This window comes from Zootoca vivipara, chromosome 11 (assembly GCF_963506605.1).
Source record: "Zootoca vivipara chromosome 11, rZooViv1.1, whole genome shotgun sequence".
Taxonomy (NCBI): Eukaryota; Metazoa; Chordata; class Lepidosauria; order Squamata; family Lacertidae; genus Zootoca; species Zootoca vivipara.
In genome coordinates, this window is record NC_083286.1 from 10,097,715 (window position 1) to 10,113,253 (window position 15,539).

The window sequence follows — 15,539 nt, forward strand, 5'->3', positions numbered from 1 at the left end:
CTCCATTATATTGGGCGTGCAGAGGCAGCTAATGTAGTTGCCTTTCTGCACCACAGATGGGGCGGCTGATGGGAGGGAAACATTGAACACGCCATTTTGTGGTCCTGCCTTTTTTTACTTCTCCTTGGGTTGCGGTAGCCATTATGTCACTCTCTCCATTTTGAGACGTGCTAAACCATTCACAGCAGCCATTTTGTGACTGGCACCCGTGGCATTTTATCAAAATGTTGCATGTGCCCACTGCCCCCCCCCAAAAAAATTGGCAACTCCTGCTGTGATGAACTGTGTTCTGTGTTCGATCTCAGTATTCCTCAGAGAGTAATACACATTGACTTGGGGGCAAAAATGATGCAGAAGATAGCATGGGGTTGTGTTTTGTGTGTGTGTGTGCATCTTAAACTACAAACACTGGAACTGATCAACCTTGATTGGAAACAACATATTCAATATCAGTAATTTGAGCTTATTACTGGAAAGTAAGTATTATATCTAGGTCAGAATCCAATGCAGACGTAGGCACTCTAAGACAATATTAATTCAATGGTCTCATTAAGTGTGCTGAACTCTGCTTTGGATTGTGTGCTGAACTCTGCTTTGGATTGTAACCCAAAGGGTTAAAGGAAAACATTACAGTTAACTTGAACAGCATTCCTGAAGAGCTGGGGTAGGGGATACCGGTAAGTGGAAAGGAGGGGAGGAAGAAACACAATTGCGTTACGATTTCCCCCATTCAAAACCCATGTTCAGAATGCACATTAAAACTTCCGCTCTAGAAAGTCACAGCAGAACAGCCGAAAACTACCAACAATGAAATTGGTTACAATATCTAATTCACTGTTACATAAAATGCATTTACGTTATAATAGCTAAGGAATGCATGTCATTTAAAGAGGCCTCCCATAGCAATCAACAAGACTGAACATATGCAGTTTGATAGGTTTCAGAGCCATTTTGCTTGTCCTTCGAGTGCAACAGCGTTTTAATTTTTATTTTTGTCCGTTGAGAGCCCCTGGCTTAGCAAGAAAGTCACATCATTGAAATTATTAATAAACTATGTCATAAATGTGAATCAGAAGAAGTACTCCTTTTGACTTTCGTTGACTGTGTTTTGCATGCTGAGTTCACTTTTCAGGGCAGTCTCAGCACTGTCCTCCTTTTCTGACCCTTTCACCTCCTTTTTTTTATATACACTCTTCTTTTTATAAATCCGTACAGCTATGGCAGCAATGCAAAGCAGGATGAATATCACGACGGCTATCACACCTGGGGAAGAAAGGAAAGAACAAAGTGAGAAGTCATTTTACATCAGTAATAAAAATAAGGACTTTTAATTTCTGCAGCCCTCCTTAGTGCATGAAGTGTTCTTATCCCCACTGCAAACCTGTGAGGTCACTTAAGCTGAAGAAAGAACTTGCCCAAGTGATCTCAGTGGGGTCTGAACCAGGAATCTTATGCCAGATGTCCCAAAACAAAAGATGACTAGGGATAATATTTTGCTGTTGAGAATCAACAAATCATTCACAGCTAGATAGTGAAGGCACTATTATAATAGACCTTACTATAAATTGATATGGCTTCCTGTTATTGGGTTTAATTTTATAAGTGTGGTACAGGTGATGTTGACTTAGTGTAGCTTAATTTCTGCATTTCAGCTCCCGAAGAAGTCTGTCCTGGTTTGCTGTCCTTCCTTCCTTCCTTCCTCCCTTCCTCCCTCCCAAATCCTGTTAGGTTATGGAACCTGGAAGACTGTACAGAGAAGCAAAAGCTGGGAGAGCCATACACAATTGATTTTTAGCCAATCAGCTGCACAAGCATAGAACACATGTTTCAGGAGTCTAATCTCATCTAAATGTTACAACTGATATTGTTTTGAATGAGAAATATTTTAAAGCAATATATGTTTACAGTTGCCCAATGATTGGCAGTTCAGCCATCGTTATTTGGGACAATGTGCTTTAATATATGTTGCAGACTTTCTGTAAGCCAGGGATGTAGAACCTGGACTCCAGATTTCCATCATCTAGATGGCCACAGGTACACCATTCCTCTTCTAAACTGTGTTTTTCTTCCATTTGAGTCACCAGGCTGCTGGAAATGACAGTGGGAGATGACTTCCATATGAAACACTGGTATATTTCTAAGACCCCATTCATGCTTGTGTGCACTATGTATCTATTTTCTATATTGGATGACTAGCAGCACACTATGTGAACTAATTTAAATATCAGAAGCTTCTTTTTGTTTCTCTAATCCTCTTAGTTTACTGTTACAAATATATTAATAAATTACTGATGAAGTAATTGGGGTTGGTGTGAGGCAATACAGAAATCCTGCTTGTGATGTGATATTTGAGATGGCCAACTCATACCCTGCAAGTTCCACTGTCATCTTGAAATCCACAAGAGATGTAGAAGCCAAACCAATTACCGATTAATTTGGCAAATCTTTGACAGAATATTTGGGTAATCTCTGCATTAAGTCAGGACAACAGAAAAGCACCTTGAAACCAGATATGCATCTGCTTACTAGGCTATAAATTTACTCTAATCAGGAACAACAACAGTTTAGGTATATTTATGCTCACTTTACTATTGGCCACAGTTTAAAATTGATGTAGGTATGTGCAGTCCTAGCCTGTACAAAATGTTCCACAGAATGTCAAGGACATAATTTATAAGGTGTAACGTTCAAAAAGAAAGAACAATGAGAACATAATTATAAATGTTCCGTCAGGGTTTTTTTTTGGGTTTTTTTACACCTTAATTACTATTATCAGTTCATTTAATATTTCAGGAGATGAAATGGCATTTAGGTGTCCCCCCCCCCCTCCAATGTTAGTAGTTCTAACATTTTCACAGCATCGGTGATGTAACTGATGTGTACAGTTAATAGCAGCAAATGAGGCAGTAGGCTGGACTGAAATAACTGTGGGAGAATGTGACACAGCCTATTTTTGAAGGGCAGGCTCTTATATTCTAGTTTACTTCAACAGGGATTGGTGATTGGTGGTGGGGAGCTAACCACAGGTAGGAGCAAAAAGAACTGTAGTGGCAAAGCATCATAGTCCTCCAAGCTACAAAGATTTGAGAAAAGTTAAAGGAAAGTTAAGCACCTGGATAAATTAGATGCCAGGGCATCCTTTACACAATGAGTACCCCACAGGGATTTGTATTGAGACATGTGCTATTTAACATGAATAAATGATCTGCAGTCAGTTGGGCGAGCAAATCATTATTATTTGAAAACTCAAACAGTCTATGCAAAGTTCCAATAGACTCTCACCAAAATCGTTTAGACAAATTTGCCAAAATTGCAAGCAAACTTTTAAAGCAAGTAAAGTATAATGTGATGCACATTGGGGATGAAGAATAAGAAGATAATGAAATCCTAACTCTTCAAGAAAGAGAGGTTTGGTCATGATAGGCAGTTCAATGGAAATATCAGCTCAGTGTGCAATGGTGCTAGGAAGGCAAAATCCATGTTAGGGTTGATTAGAAAAAGAATGGAAAACGAAACAGCCACCATCATGCTGCCTAGGTATAAATCTATGGCAAGACCAATAATATTATGTATAATTTTGGTTGCCCAATATCTAAAAGAAGATCAGAGAGTTGCAAAAGGTAGAGCAAGAACAAACAAACAGATGTAACCAAACTGATCAAGGAATTGGAAAACCCCCAAATGAGGGAGGAACTGTTGCCTTTATGTCTGGCTTGTGGACACTCCAAAACCAAGCAAATTCTTGGCAGGAACACAGGAAAAGTAAGCCTTTTCCTATGTTCCTGCAGCCTTCTTCATTAATATGTGAAAATATTTCAAATTCAGCCATGTAAAACAGCAATGACTGGCCTAACATTTAAGCAGAAGACATGAGTCTTTTATCATCTAGAGTTCAACTTGCTTTAAGGCAATGATTAATGTAGATAATAAGTCCTTAATGAGGTACCTAACGATTAAAGGATGCCATCATTTCAGCTGCAGAAGCTGCATAGGTGAGCACATATCCTTGTTTTAGCAAAATATCCTTTTCACCTTTTCCAATCCTAAATGCTCAAGCTCTCAATGGGAATTGGTAGTTTTTCATTCCACTAAATTCCTCAAGTCTGTCACTTATCAGTGTAGTTTCCAATGACCTTACCAACAAACAAACAAACCCGCTATTCATAAGTTAACCAGAGGTTATCAAAGATAACAGTTGGTTTCTATGCTTTCTTCTCTCTCCTAAAAAAAAACTTAATGGAAATTGGATGGTTGAATTATATTGCAGAGAAACCATTTGTAGGGGGGAATAATGCTTTTTCTTCACCCCTGTTCCCAGGGGAAAATAATGCCATCAGAAAACTCTGAGTCTCATAGAATAACTCCTTAAAAATAATCACTGAAGCTTACAGATTTATACTTGCTCGTACACTAGTCATAGAAACTGAAATCCTCTTGAGAACTCTGAGTCCCCAAACACATATTGTTCAGGCATTCTTGACTTCTCTTCCTTCTTTCTGAACAGATAAAAATAGTCAGTTTCCTAGAGGTTCCAAAGAATGAAATTTGACCAGATTTTGTGATTTCCAGTCATGTATCTCAACTGCAGGGTCATGCTCATCTTTTAGCCTGTCCTAATATTTGCCACTTTATTAACTGAAATATACTCGGAGTCCTGTAGTGACTTCATGCTCTTTATTGCAGCTTGAAAAACAGTGAATGAAATGCCCCCCAAACCTCAGGCTTTTATATACATTATTTACACAATAAGAGGGGTGTGAAGGGGTCAAAAAAGCTCCCAGTGGAATTCTGTAAGTCAAATAGGAAAGGTGTCATGGATGTAAATTGGGGGGGGGGGGGTTATCTTATATCCTAGTAGTCCAACTAAACCAGCCATGGCCAAACTTGGCCCTCTAACTGTTTTGGGACTACAACTACCATCATCCCTAGCTAACAGGAGCAGTGGTCAGAGATGATGGGAATTGTAGTCCCAAAACAGCTGGAGGGCCAAGTTGGGCCATGCCTGAACTAAACTCTATTCTGACCAACAGTCAGGAGTCAGAGTGGTTGCATCGACTGAAATTAACTGTACACAGACTTAAATGGTTTTTGGATCATGCTTTTCAAATTGTCAGGATTAAACAATCTATAATGTATTCAATATTTGTCCAGTGACTGTCTAAAAAGATAGAAAGTGAGGGGAACAAGAGGATTACACATTTTTCCAGGTGGGCCAATTACCCTAGTACTTCTATAAGTACAGGATGCCTATCAATTAAGTGATAGGCACCCTGCTGACAAAAAACCCTTTCCCACCTTGTGACAGGCACCTACTGTACTCAATGGTTGACATATCCAGTTTATGGTTTCTAGTTGTGGTTGAGAGAAAGAACAGGTATTGGGCTAACACCCCCCCTCATCTGTAGTTGACAGTATCCCCACATTGTGAGGAAATGACAATATGGAACAGGTTCTTGGCTTCGGGGGTAGAAAACTTTCTTTTGAACACTTCATACACTTTGCTACAGAAATGACAAAGGATGCTGCAGAGGACATAACACTTACTTAAACTTTTCCAACCAATAGCGAAGATGAAATCCACACTTCCACCAGTTGACCAAAACTGCTCTGTGAAATTTGAAGGGCACTGGAAACACATAGCAACCATGCTCTCGGAGCTACTGTATAACCAACAATGACTTCCTGGAGCATGTTCATTTGTGTGTTTTCAGACTTGTGAATGCCCTTCAGTGACACACACAAAAGGTGCTGTGGTGGAAACCATGAAGAACTTATTAACTGCACCAGGAGAAGAAATTTCTTGTGTCATAGGTTTCCTTAAAAAATAGTTCCTAAAACCCGGTTGGGGTTGCAGTTGGTTTGGCTGCCTGTTCACTTTACAGTCATATCTCGGTTTAAGTACGCCTCAGTTTGAGTATTTTCAGTTTAAGTACTCCATGGACCTGTGTGGAACTGATTAACCCACTTTCCATTACTTTCAATGGGAAAGTTCGCTTCAGGTTAAGTACGCTTCAGGTTAAGTACGGACTTCTGGAACCAATTACACTCATACCTTGGGTTAAGTACGCTTCAGGTTGAGTACTCCGCTGACCCGTCTGGAACAGATTAATCCACTTTCCATTACTTTCAATGGGAAAGTTCGCTTCAGGTTAAGTACACTTCAGTTTAAGTACTCCACAGACCGCCTGGAATGGATTAATCCACTTTCCACTACTTTCAATGGGAAAGTTTGCTTCAGGTTAAGTACGCTTCAGGTTAAGTACAGTTCCGGAACCAATTGTGTTTGTACACCGAGCTACCACTGTACATTATTACTGAAAGAACCAAAGGTATTTAAAAATGGCACCAGCTGGCCTATTATGGTCCCTATTACCTCCAATAATTGCAGAGTCACTCCTTATTGCATTAGCTAAAGGTTCTCCCTCATCTATTGGTCCCGAATGATCTGTAGCAGAAACAAAAAGGGAAAATGACAGAGGCAAGCAGAGAGAGGAGAGTTTTCAATATATCCGTGTACACAGCTACAGCCAACATACTGTATGTAACAACATACAGCTATACAAAACAGGTACACAATAGTATATTTGCAAGGCTGCTAAGAACAAGGGTGTTTGGGGGTTGTTGCTGCTGCTGCTTTTAATTCACTGTGTATAATTAAACCACACATACAAAAAAATAAAAACAAACATTTAGAGGAAAAGACATGGGTTGAGAGGGTGGGAGGAAAAGAACCCAGTACCTTTGGACCCTATCCTTTAGGTTTACTGCTAGGCAACCTAATACTGAAGGCTGAAACTCTGAACCTTTGTGTTGCATTCTGTTTCAGGGTGTAGAACAAATGAGAGCCATATGCTGGCTACCTGCAAATGAATGAGTTGTTTCACTTGATGCCGAGTCAGCTCCTGCTGAAGTGCCGCAGTTGGACTGGGTGAAATGTCCTTTCACAGTGACTGGAGCAGAGCTGGAATGGTGCAGCGCAGCCTTCAGGGGAGCGATATGGTTGAATTGTACTGAAGAGAGACATCCAACAAACCCCTGAGAGTTTGCCTTCATGGTGTCCGGGTCTACATCACTATTCTCTGCTAATCAAAAGAAACAGAAGGAAATTAATCATAGTGCAAATGTACAAAACAAAGAGACAGAAGAATAATTGAATAATTAACCTGTATTCCTCTGGGCCTCTACGCACATTGGCAACATATGCAAATTTGCCATCTCCCCATTTTTGGACTGCTTTTAATGAGAATATATTCATTATATATGTGTGCGTGAGTGCGTGTGTGAGAAAGAAAGAAAGAGAGAGAGAGAGAGAGAATATGAATGGCAGTTACTAGTCTGCCAATAAATATTTTTTTTAATTAGCTATAGCACATTCAAAGCCCAAACTGTGAAACTCAATTCAAATATTTTAATTATTGCATATATTTATATTCATTCTCCATAAACTTCAAACATTAATGGAAAATAATCCTAATCATGAATATGTAAACCAGCATCATACATCATTCTAATTATAAGCTATCAACAGCAACTCAGTCAAATTCTGATGTCTTGAGAGAGTGTTTCACATACAACAAATATTTTACTAGTATTGCTTAAACTCTATATGTTTTTTTTTGTGTGTGTCACATGTATTCCCTACCCATATCATGCTTTACTTACCTAAGAAATTATGTGGGTTTTTTTTTTGGGGGGGGGGTAATTTAATTCAAGTTACTTTATCTCCAGTTTGAACCACAGTTTTGCACAAATGGACTTTCGAAGTTCTCTGTCCCATTTTTGTATAGAAAAATTGGGGACTAGAGGGAGGAGGACTTCAAAAGTTTCTTGGGTGAGGGGTTACTAGTCACAATGGCAGTTGCACAACTCATTCTTTTCCTCCTAAGGCTATCGCTTTCCCCTCCCGTTGCTGAAAATGGCAACAGTAACAGTGTGGCAGCCTAGTCACCATTTTGTGTCCTCCATATTGCCATGCCACAAAAATTTTGGGGAACAGGCTGAGAAAGGTCTGCAAGGTGGCCATCTCAGAATTTTTCTCAAAACATCATCTGAGAAATTTCAGCTCTGTTTTATTTTGAACTGTAAGGAAGTCATGTGGTTGAATTTACTCTAATTCACAAAATACGAGGCACATAATATTCATAACATGAGAGACAAGCCTGTCTGAAGACACATTTCCTTGCAAGATAATGAGAAACATCTATTCTGTGAAGTCAGATCTATTTCACATTGTGTAAACCTATCACTACATCACGTCTTGCAAATCTTACAGAATATTTTTGAACCTAAGCCTTTCTGGTGATGGTAATCACTGCTATTATTTTAGTAAACACCTGTATGCTAATTTGTTCCTATCTGAAGATAATGGCATGCAGAGCTCAGTTTTAACAAGCCAAGTGAAGATTAGGTTATGGCAAAATGTCAGCCTAATGTCTTTATCACACAGTCATTGCATGATTCTAAAAACAAAGAACCACCTTGCATAATATTTCAGACATGTGAGCTACTTACAAAAACAAATGGTACACTTCAGAACACCAGTCAAAGATTCTACCACATGGATGATGTCAAGTTACAATACTACTTCCTTTAATTAGTTCACAGGCGCAGCATAGATGATGTAGTTTCTTCGTTAATTAGCTGGAAATCACTATACCGACCATGACATTTCATTTATAGTCTCAAATGTTTGTGCCTAAAGAGTTTGCTACAATGAAGCTCTCACTTAAGCCTATATTATATTATTGGTATATTTAACATTTATAGAGCCCAGTCCTTTTGGAAGCTGCCGTCGAATGGATCCCAGTGCGCCCAATATAGTTTGCTCCCTGAAGAGAAGGACAATATGGTGCCTTTCTCCATTCTTTATAGAAAAGATTGTTGGCTTCTGGGGTCGAAAGGCCAGCTGGCTAGCCCCCAGATGGATCGTCTCCTTCCAGCCATGCTGCTGCGAAGATCCATGGACCTATGGCTCTGACATAAATCAGTGACCCAAGCCTTCCAGACTTGGGCACACTATACTTAGCAGTGGAACTGCACAACAGATGAGGCTGGGGTTTGTGAATACTACGGATATTCTTAATATTAACTATGGATTTCTTAAACATAAATCAAGACAAAGAAACATGTCGTCTCTCCTTGCCGTCTCCTCGGAGAGAGAGTCAGAAGCAAAAGCAAAACAGCGGAAGTTCCGCTTACGCCAGCAAACTGTGCTGGAATGTAAACAGACATGTGACACATAGTAATCCCATGCCTGCAACTAAAGGTGGAATGGGAAATCCTAACAAAGATGGCCAGACTGGCTTTGATCCTTATGTCAATACTGGTTGGCTAGCTTTGGGGCTCCATGGCAGGTCACTTGACACAAAGTTCTGTCTGTTCTCTGTCCCTCAGCATTATAGTTGCCACCTTTGTTCTGACAAAATACAGGACAGGACGGGGTAGTGGGGCATTTCCCCCCCACCTGATGCTGAAATGACTTCAAAGCAATCCATTACAATTTATTGCAGCTTATCAGGGGGGCTTCTCTGAAATTCATCACATGCGCACACACATACACATGAATTTGTAAATCTCTCTGTGCTTTGCTAACCAGAGCTTAAATACGTGACCTTTGTGTGGCAAGGTCCCGAACCCTCCCCCTTTGTTGGAATAAAGACACTTGACACCAGTATTTTAGGTTAATGAGATAAAAAAGCCACAACTTTATTGGTTACAGAATGTGAGTGGTATTGGCTTAGGCATTGGAACCGAACCGACTATATCTGACTCCTGCCTGCCTGCAGGAAGTCTCAGAAGGGTTAACAACCAGTAGGGAGAGCCCTGCTGATGCACATCAACTAGGATCTCCCCCAGGGTCACCCCAGGAAAAAAGGGTGAGTCCCCAGCTGCGGGCTGTTTAAATGGAGCAAGCCACGCCCCTTGGTTGACCAGATTGGTTGCCTAAGAGTGACACTGCCAGGGACTCCCTATGATGCGGTGGCTAGCCACGCCCCCCCCACAGGGTGAGCTCGTGACCAGCCCGCATCTTCGTTTCCCCGGGAAGGGAAACGGCTTTCTCCTACCCTTTCACACACATGCATTTGGAGAAGACCCGTAACTTAGCCTAGAGAGTGGCGGCAGGGCAGGGGGAGCAGAAATAATGTGTCATGTATTGAATCAGTACAGGACAAAGCATTTTACACTGAAGCACTGGATGATTTCGTATTATACAGGATGGGTGGCAACCCTATGTATCCATCACCTGTCTCACTGGTAATCCCTGGTTATGCTTGACCAAGGACAGCCAGCTCTAGAGACCTCCTGGTCCAGCGTAACGTATGACTAACTGCAATGGTGCTGTTCAGAAACTTCACAATGAGACTGCTTGATTGTTAACTTCAGCGGGCTACAGGGACCAATCCTTATGTAGCTTTGCTTGGGGGCAGCCTGTTTCTGGGCACAATGGAAGGTGGTGGCACATGCTTTTAATGCTCTAATTGACTTGACGCCTGAGTATCTTAAGGCTGCCTTTTCCTGCATCTTTCTACCCAAATGTTATGCTAACCATCAGAGCCATTCAGAACAAAGGTGCTTCCCCAAAAGGAGGCTTTTGATGAGGAGGAACACAGGAAAGTGAATCTGTCAGAGTGCTCATTAAATAGCCAATGCTATCGCATCTCTCTGCAAACAAATTGGGATGGATGCTCAATAAACAGGCCATTTGGACATGTCAAGTATGCATTTTTTAAATGTTGCATAAAAAATAAAATGTTGGAGAAATATCAAATTTTGTTTGTAGGTGTACTTGTTTCTGAACGTATTCTTGTTCTGTGAACTGTCTTTAGCTCTCTTGTATTTTGAGATTGTTCAGAAAATGAAGACACAATTACCTCACTTACATACTTTAACACTGAACCTATTTCCATTTTTGTCTCACCCATTTATCCTCAGAATCAAAGAGAAAATGGGTAGAACATTCAGAGCACGTAACAGACCTCTAAACAAAATAGCATAATTATGAAACTTCTGTTAGATTGCTTTCCTCTGGATTCATGGACTGGATTTTAGAAATTTCTATAAAGCATACTTTTACATTCAGACATGGAGATTACTGTTTGTTTTCCTTGGTTATAATACTAGTGCTTCTCTCCCAGTTTCTAATGTTTCTTTTACACTCCACGATGGAACTGTGGCTTTTCCAGCATTACACCACCATGTTATGCTAAGTTTCACTCACATCAGTATAGAACAACAATGAACAACAATGGACATCACTGGACAGGTCAGCACCCTTTGTGCCCATCTGTGATTCTGTTTCCCCATGATTCACCAATCAAAACAGCAGAAAGGAACTGTATGGTGGAATACTGTCCCGAATTTCATCACATGGCACAATCCATGAAAATGCTGGGGAAATCACACCACAAAACATCCAAGGTTTTCTGGCTTAATGTTGTTGCAAAAACATTTTTTTTCCTGGAAGCAATTAACATGGAAATGAGTGCTAAGCTTCCACTAGATTCCGATGTATTTCCTGAACTGCCTTTTAAGTCATGTGAAAGATCACATAAAATGTAGAAATTATTGGGTAAGGAAATGCCAGGAAAACAGAATAAAGTATTGCCTGAATACAACCTCATTTTGGTTGCCTGCCCTTTTCAGTCTTCCTGAAATTTCTATGCACATTGCTTGTAGAAGGTGACATCCATCTAGTAGTGGCATTATATTACTTTTTGCCACTGAGGCTGAAAATGTTAATTGGCTGTAAATTAATGTGGTTACAAAAATGTAAACTGCATGCATGTTTTCTATGGCTCCACACATTAGTTTCCAGGCAGAAAATGTGATTCATATTAGAAAAGAAAATCTTCCATGAAAGGTTCTCTTTCCCTTTCTTATTTCTACAAGCATGAGACCAGCTTTTAATAACTTCAGATTTGGATCACAAGAGGTGTCGTTTCTGCAGAGTTCCAATTAAACTATACTAAGCATAACTTCTCACTCAAATTTAACACAAGAAAATGGTGCAACTTTCAGACATAGAGCATTGTTGATTTCTAGCCCTGGAAGGTCAACGAGGTGTGCTACACAGTTATCCAGCTGGAAGAGTATTTCAGAGAATTTACAGATGTACTGTTTATCAATGCTTAGCATTTGCACCCACAACCAGAATAAAGAGGAAAGACACTTGTGTACCAAGGCCCTGTGGCACAGTCACTCCCTATGGAATGAAATAACCAGACCAGACAACAACATATAAAGTTTTGGGGTTCAAATATTATTGGTTGCGGATGTGAAGTTTTGGCATAGCCATTGGGTGAAGCCATTTATTTAACTCCAGCCCATCTGCTGGGAGTGTATCTAAGGGTAAACCACACCATGGGGGGGGGGACCTACGTCAAATAGAGTTACCCCTCCGAGGGAAGAGTTCTATGGCCTTTCCCCATCTGGGCATTGGACAGAAGCAACTCTTCACGGCTCCCTTTAACAGGGTACCCTTAACCACGGAAGGGTAGGCAGAGGCAAGACTAAGGCTTACCCAATGCCTAACCGTACAAAGTTGTGACAACTGCTATGAGGGGTCTGAAGGAAAATCGAGGAGGAGTGCTGGGCCAGCCTCAATTTATTCTCCCGGGGCGGACCCAAGTGATGCTCATTGGCTGGTTGGTTCTGCCTCCTAGGGAATCCCCTACCCAGGCCAGCCTGCCATTGGCCAATCTGCAGACAGCCCTGCAGTTGTCCCCAGCTGGCTTCCGGATCGCTGACATGGGGTCATGACCAGGCCACCATGCTTCTTGACCATTTAAGGTAAGCGGACTTGTGACTGGTACAACGAGGGTCACAACATAATGCTTATTATAACAAGGAGGTAGGCAGTGGTTACTCAAACTGTACAGGAAATCTTTGTAACGCAGAAGCAACTTTCAGAGCTCCTGCTCAAAATAACAATGAGCCTTATCTATCTCTGAGAACAATGAAACTGATAGATTACCACAAAACCTTGTCAATTCACCTCCCGTGGACAAGCCAATGCCTGCCATATAGGATGCAGAACTGATGTCTAAGCTGTGCCTATTAATTGCACAAACACTACAATCTGCCATCTCTGAGTTAAAAGTGATCTGCTGACTGATTCTGCCCCATCTTGCCACACCTCTTACATTGCTAAAAGAGGCTCATTCAATTCAAAGTACCTAGGAATGGGGAATCTGCACTCACCACTAGTGCCTTTAACCACTAATGTGTGCTTGTAACTTATTTGCCTGCACAGAATTTTCCATTGTAACTGGATTCCCTCTCCCATCCATTGGCATCCCTCCAGCAAAAATGGTCAACCTTGCCCTCAAGGCTGTTGATGGGGAAAAATTCTCACTCAGCCCTTGCACAATAAGCTATTTCCACAGTGTGACAAGGGACAGGGGGGGGTGAGTGCTCAGGCAAACTGGGAACTAAGCTGGTGGGAGTGAAAGTTGGGTTTATAAAGCACTTCCTGCACTCTGTCCCAATGCCGTTGTGTCCTGAGCTGGATATGACTCCATGCACACGCACCCCAGTCTTTTGGAGTCACAAGGAAAGAGTGGGGTTGTTTTAAGAAAACTCACTTTAAATGTACTGCATCACATAATCAACATTCCACATTTGTAATTCCATCAATTCTTTTCTGAAAGATTCATTACAGAGATCTTTCCTGTATAGCCAAGCTATCCAGTCCAGAGCAGTTTTGTACCACTGGGCATTTTTACAGGCTGACGTTTTGAACCACTGAATGGTTTTCTTGTTTCGCAGAAGAGCTTCGAAAGCTATAGCAAAGATTACAAAGTTACAAGCTTCATTCATGTACAGGCAAATATTGACGACAAGCTATTCTATAATATTTTACCATGTTCACGCTCTATAAAACCCGAGCCTCTTCCACCTAAATCCAACTCTCAAACCACTACCCCCTGAGAAGTCCTGATCATTCCTCCTGAAATAAAATAGCACACTGATGTGTTTTGTGTGTTCTGTGAGGCCTTCCTATACCACAAGTTGCATCACTTGATCTCCTTCCATAGAATAATACATTCGGAAACAGAACTTTGGTGATATGATTCGGAAAGGTGCATCATTCAAAAGGAATGTCATTTTGCAGGTTGAGCAACTAACTCATTTTCTTTTGCCTGTGAGTGTGATTTAGCTTTCCCTTTGTTAGACTGCACGGAGAGTGCCATGTTTCATTATGCCTGATTGCAAAAATGGAAAAGATAAGTGTGAAATTATTTTTAATGGAATCCACGTGCACATCTTTCTAGGAGCACTTACCAGCGATTACATGTATGCACTTTGACAAGAATGAAGCTTCCACCTTGATTGTCACTCTCTGCCTAATCAAATGCGGAAAAGAAATGTTTCTCAACAAGATTAGCATCAGTGTGTGTGTGGGAGAGGGGAGAGGGGAGAGGGGAGAGGGGAGAGGGGAGAGGGGAGAGGGGATAGGGGAGAGAGAGAGAGAGAGAGAGAGAGAGAGAGAGAGAGAGAGAGAGAGACTTACCTAGGATCTTGCCAAGTGTGAGCGATTTGATTGCATTGAATTGTGTATCCGAAGAAAGAAAGAATTTCATCCTTTCATTGTTATTAACCTTCAATATTATTCAGTGAGATGCAAAAAGTAGTTGGATGTAGGGCAGTTGAAATGGTAAGGAGGAGAAAAAGAAATAATTATCAATGATACAATAAACTTAAGAGAAAGACACTATAGCAATATGAAAGTTATTAAAACACAGGCAACAGGTAAACCACTTTGTGTAGACCTCTCTTTGAATTTTTTTGTTTTTGTTTTAAAAACTGTGTTATTATGGCCAAGATATTGTTAAAGCAATAGCAACTTATAAACAGCTCTTTTCATATCCATTTGGGTAGTTCTTATTTATTCACCTGTAAGTACAGTATAATTGGCGAGCCTCATGAAAGGACGAAAATGTCTTACCTACCAAACATAAAAGCTCTTACTTATCTAAAAATGAACTTTTAAATGTGAAATAATTAACTCGGGTGCTATGAAAGTCCCTGTGTTATTATATAAATTGCTTGCCTTCAACCGCTGATGACAGCACATATCTGTGCTCCACAAGCTCTTAGCCCAATATATTTTTTGATTGCGACATTTCTACAATAGGTTCTGTTCAATGCAACCACATTCAGATATGATTTATGCAAGCTAATCTTCCAGTCCTCTTAGAAACTGTGTAATGAGGTAGGAATAAATACATTTTCCAAGTAACTTTTTCATTAATCCCCGTAGAAGTGCATATTCCACAGAAGTAACTAGAAGTCTTGGGTCATAATACATTTTGAAAAAAACAGACAGAACTGATTTATATTTTCTTTTACAATAGATTTCATAAAATGTATACTAACGACAGCTCTAAAAAAGAAAAGTGAAAAGCCTATTTCACACAATAGGCTGCTTCACAAACACACATTCTTCCTGCTCAAGCCAATCTCTGGTCTAACTGAGACTGGAAATTTTAAGCAGTACAGTCATACCTCGGGTTACAGACGCTTCAAGTTGCGTCTTT

General features: G+C 40.6%; 1 protein-coding gene across 1 annotated transcript in view; it reads right to left on the minus strand.

The window, feature by feature from the left end:
- Positions 1-315: 315 nt before the first annotated feature.
- The window catches only part of CNTNAP4 (contactin associated protein family member 4), a 250,325-nt gene continuing 235,101 nt past the window's right edge, over positions 316-15,539 (minus strand). Inside the window, exons 21-24 of the mRNA XM_060280113.1 lie at positions 14,513-14,600; positions 6,861-7,082; positions 6,374-6,445; positions 316-1,263 (exon numbers count right to left, since the gene is read on the minus strand). Of these exons, the coding sequence (XP_060136096.1) occupies positions 1,070-1,263; positions 6,374-6,445; positions 6,861-7,082; positions 14,513-14,600 (576 nt within the window). The 3' untranslated portion in view covers positions 316-1,069. The remainder of the gene's footprint in view (positions 1,264-6,373; positions 6,446-6,860; positions 7,083-14,512; positions 14,601-15,539) is intronic.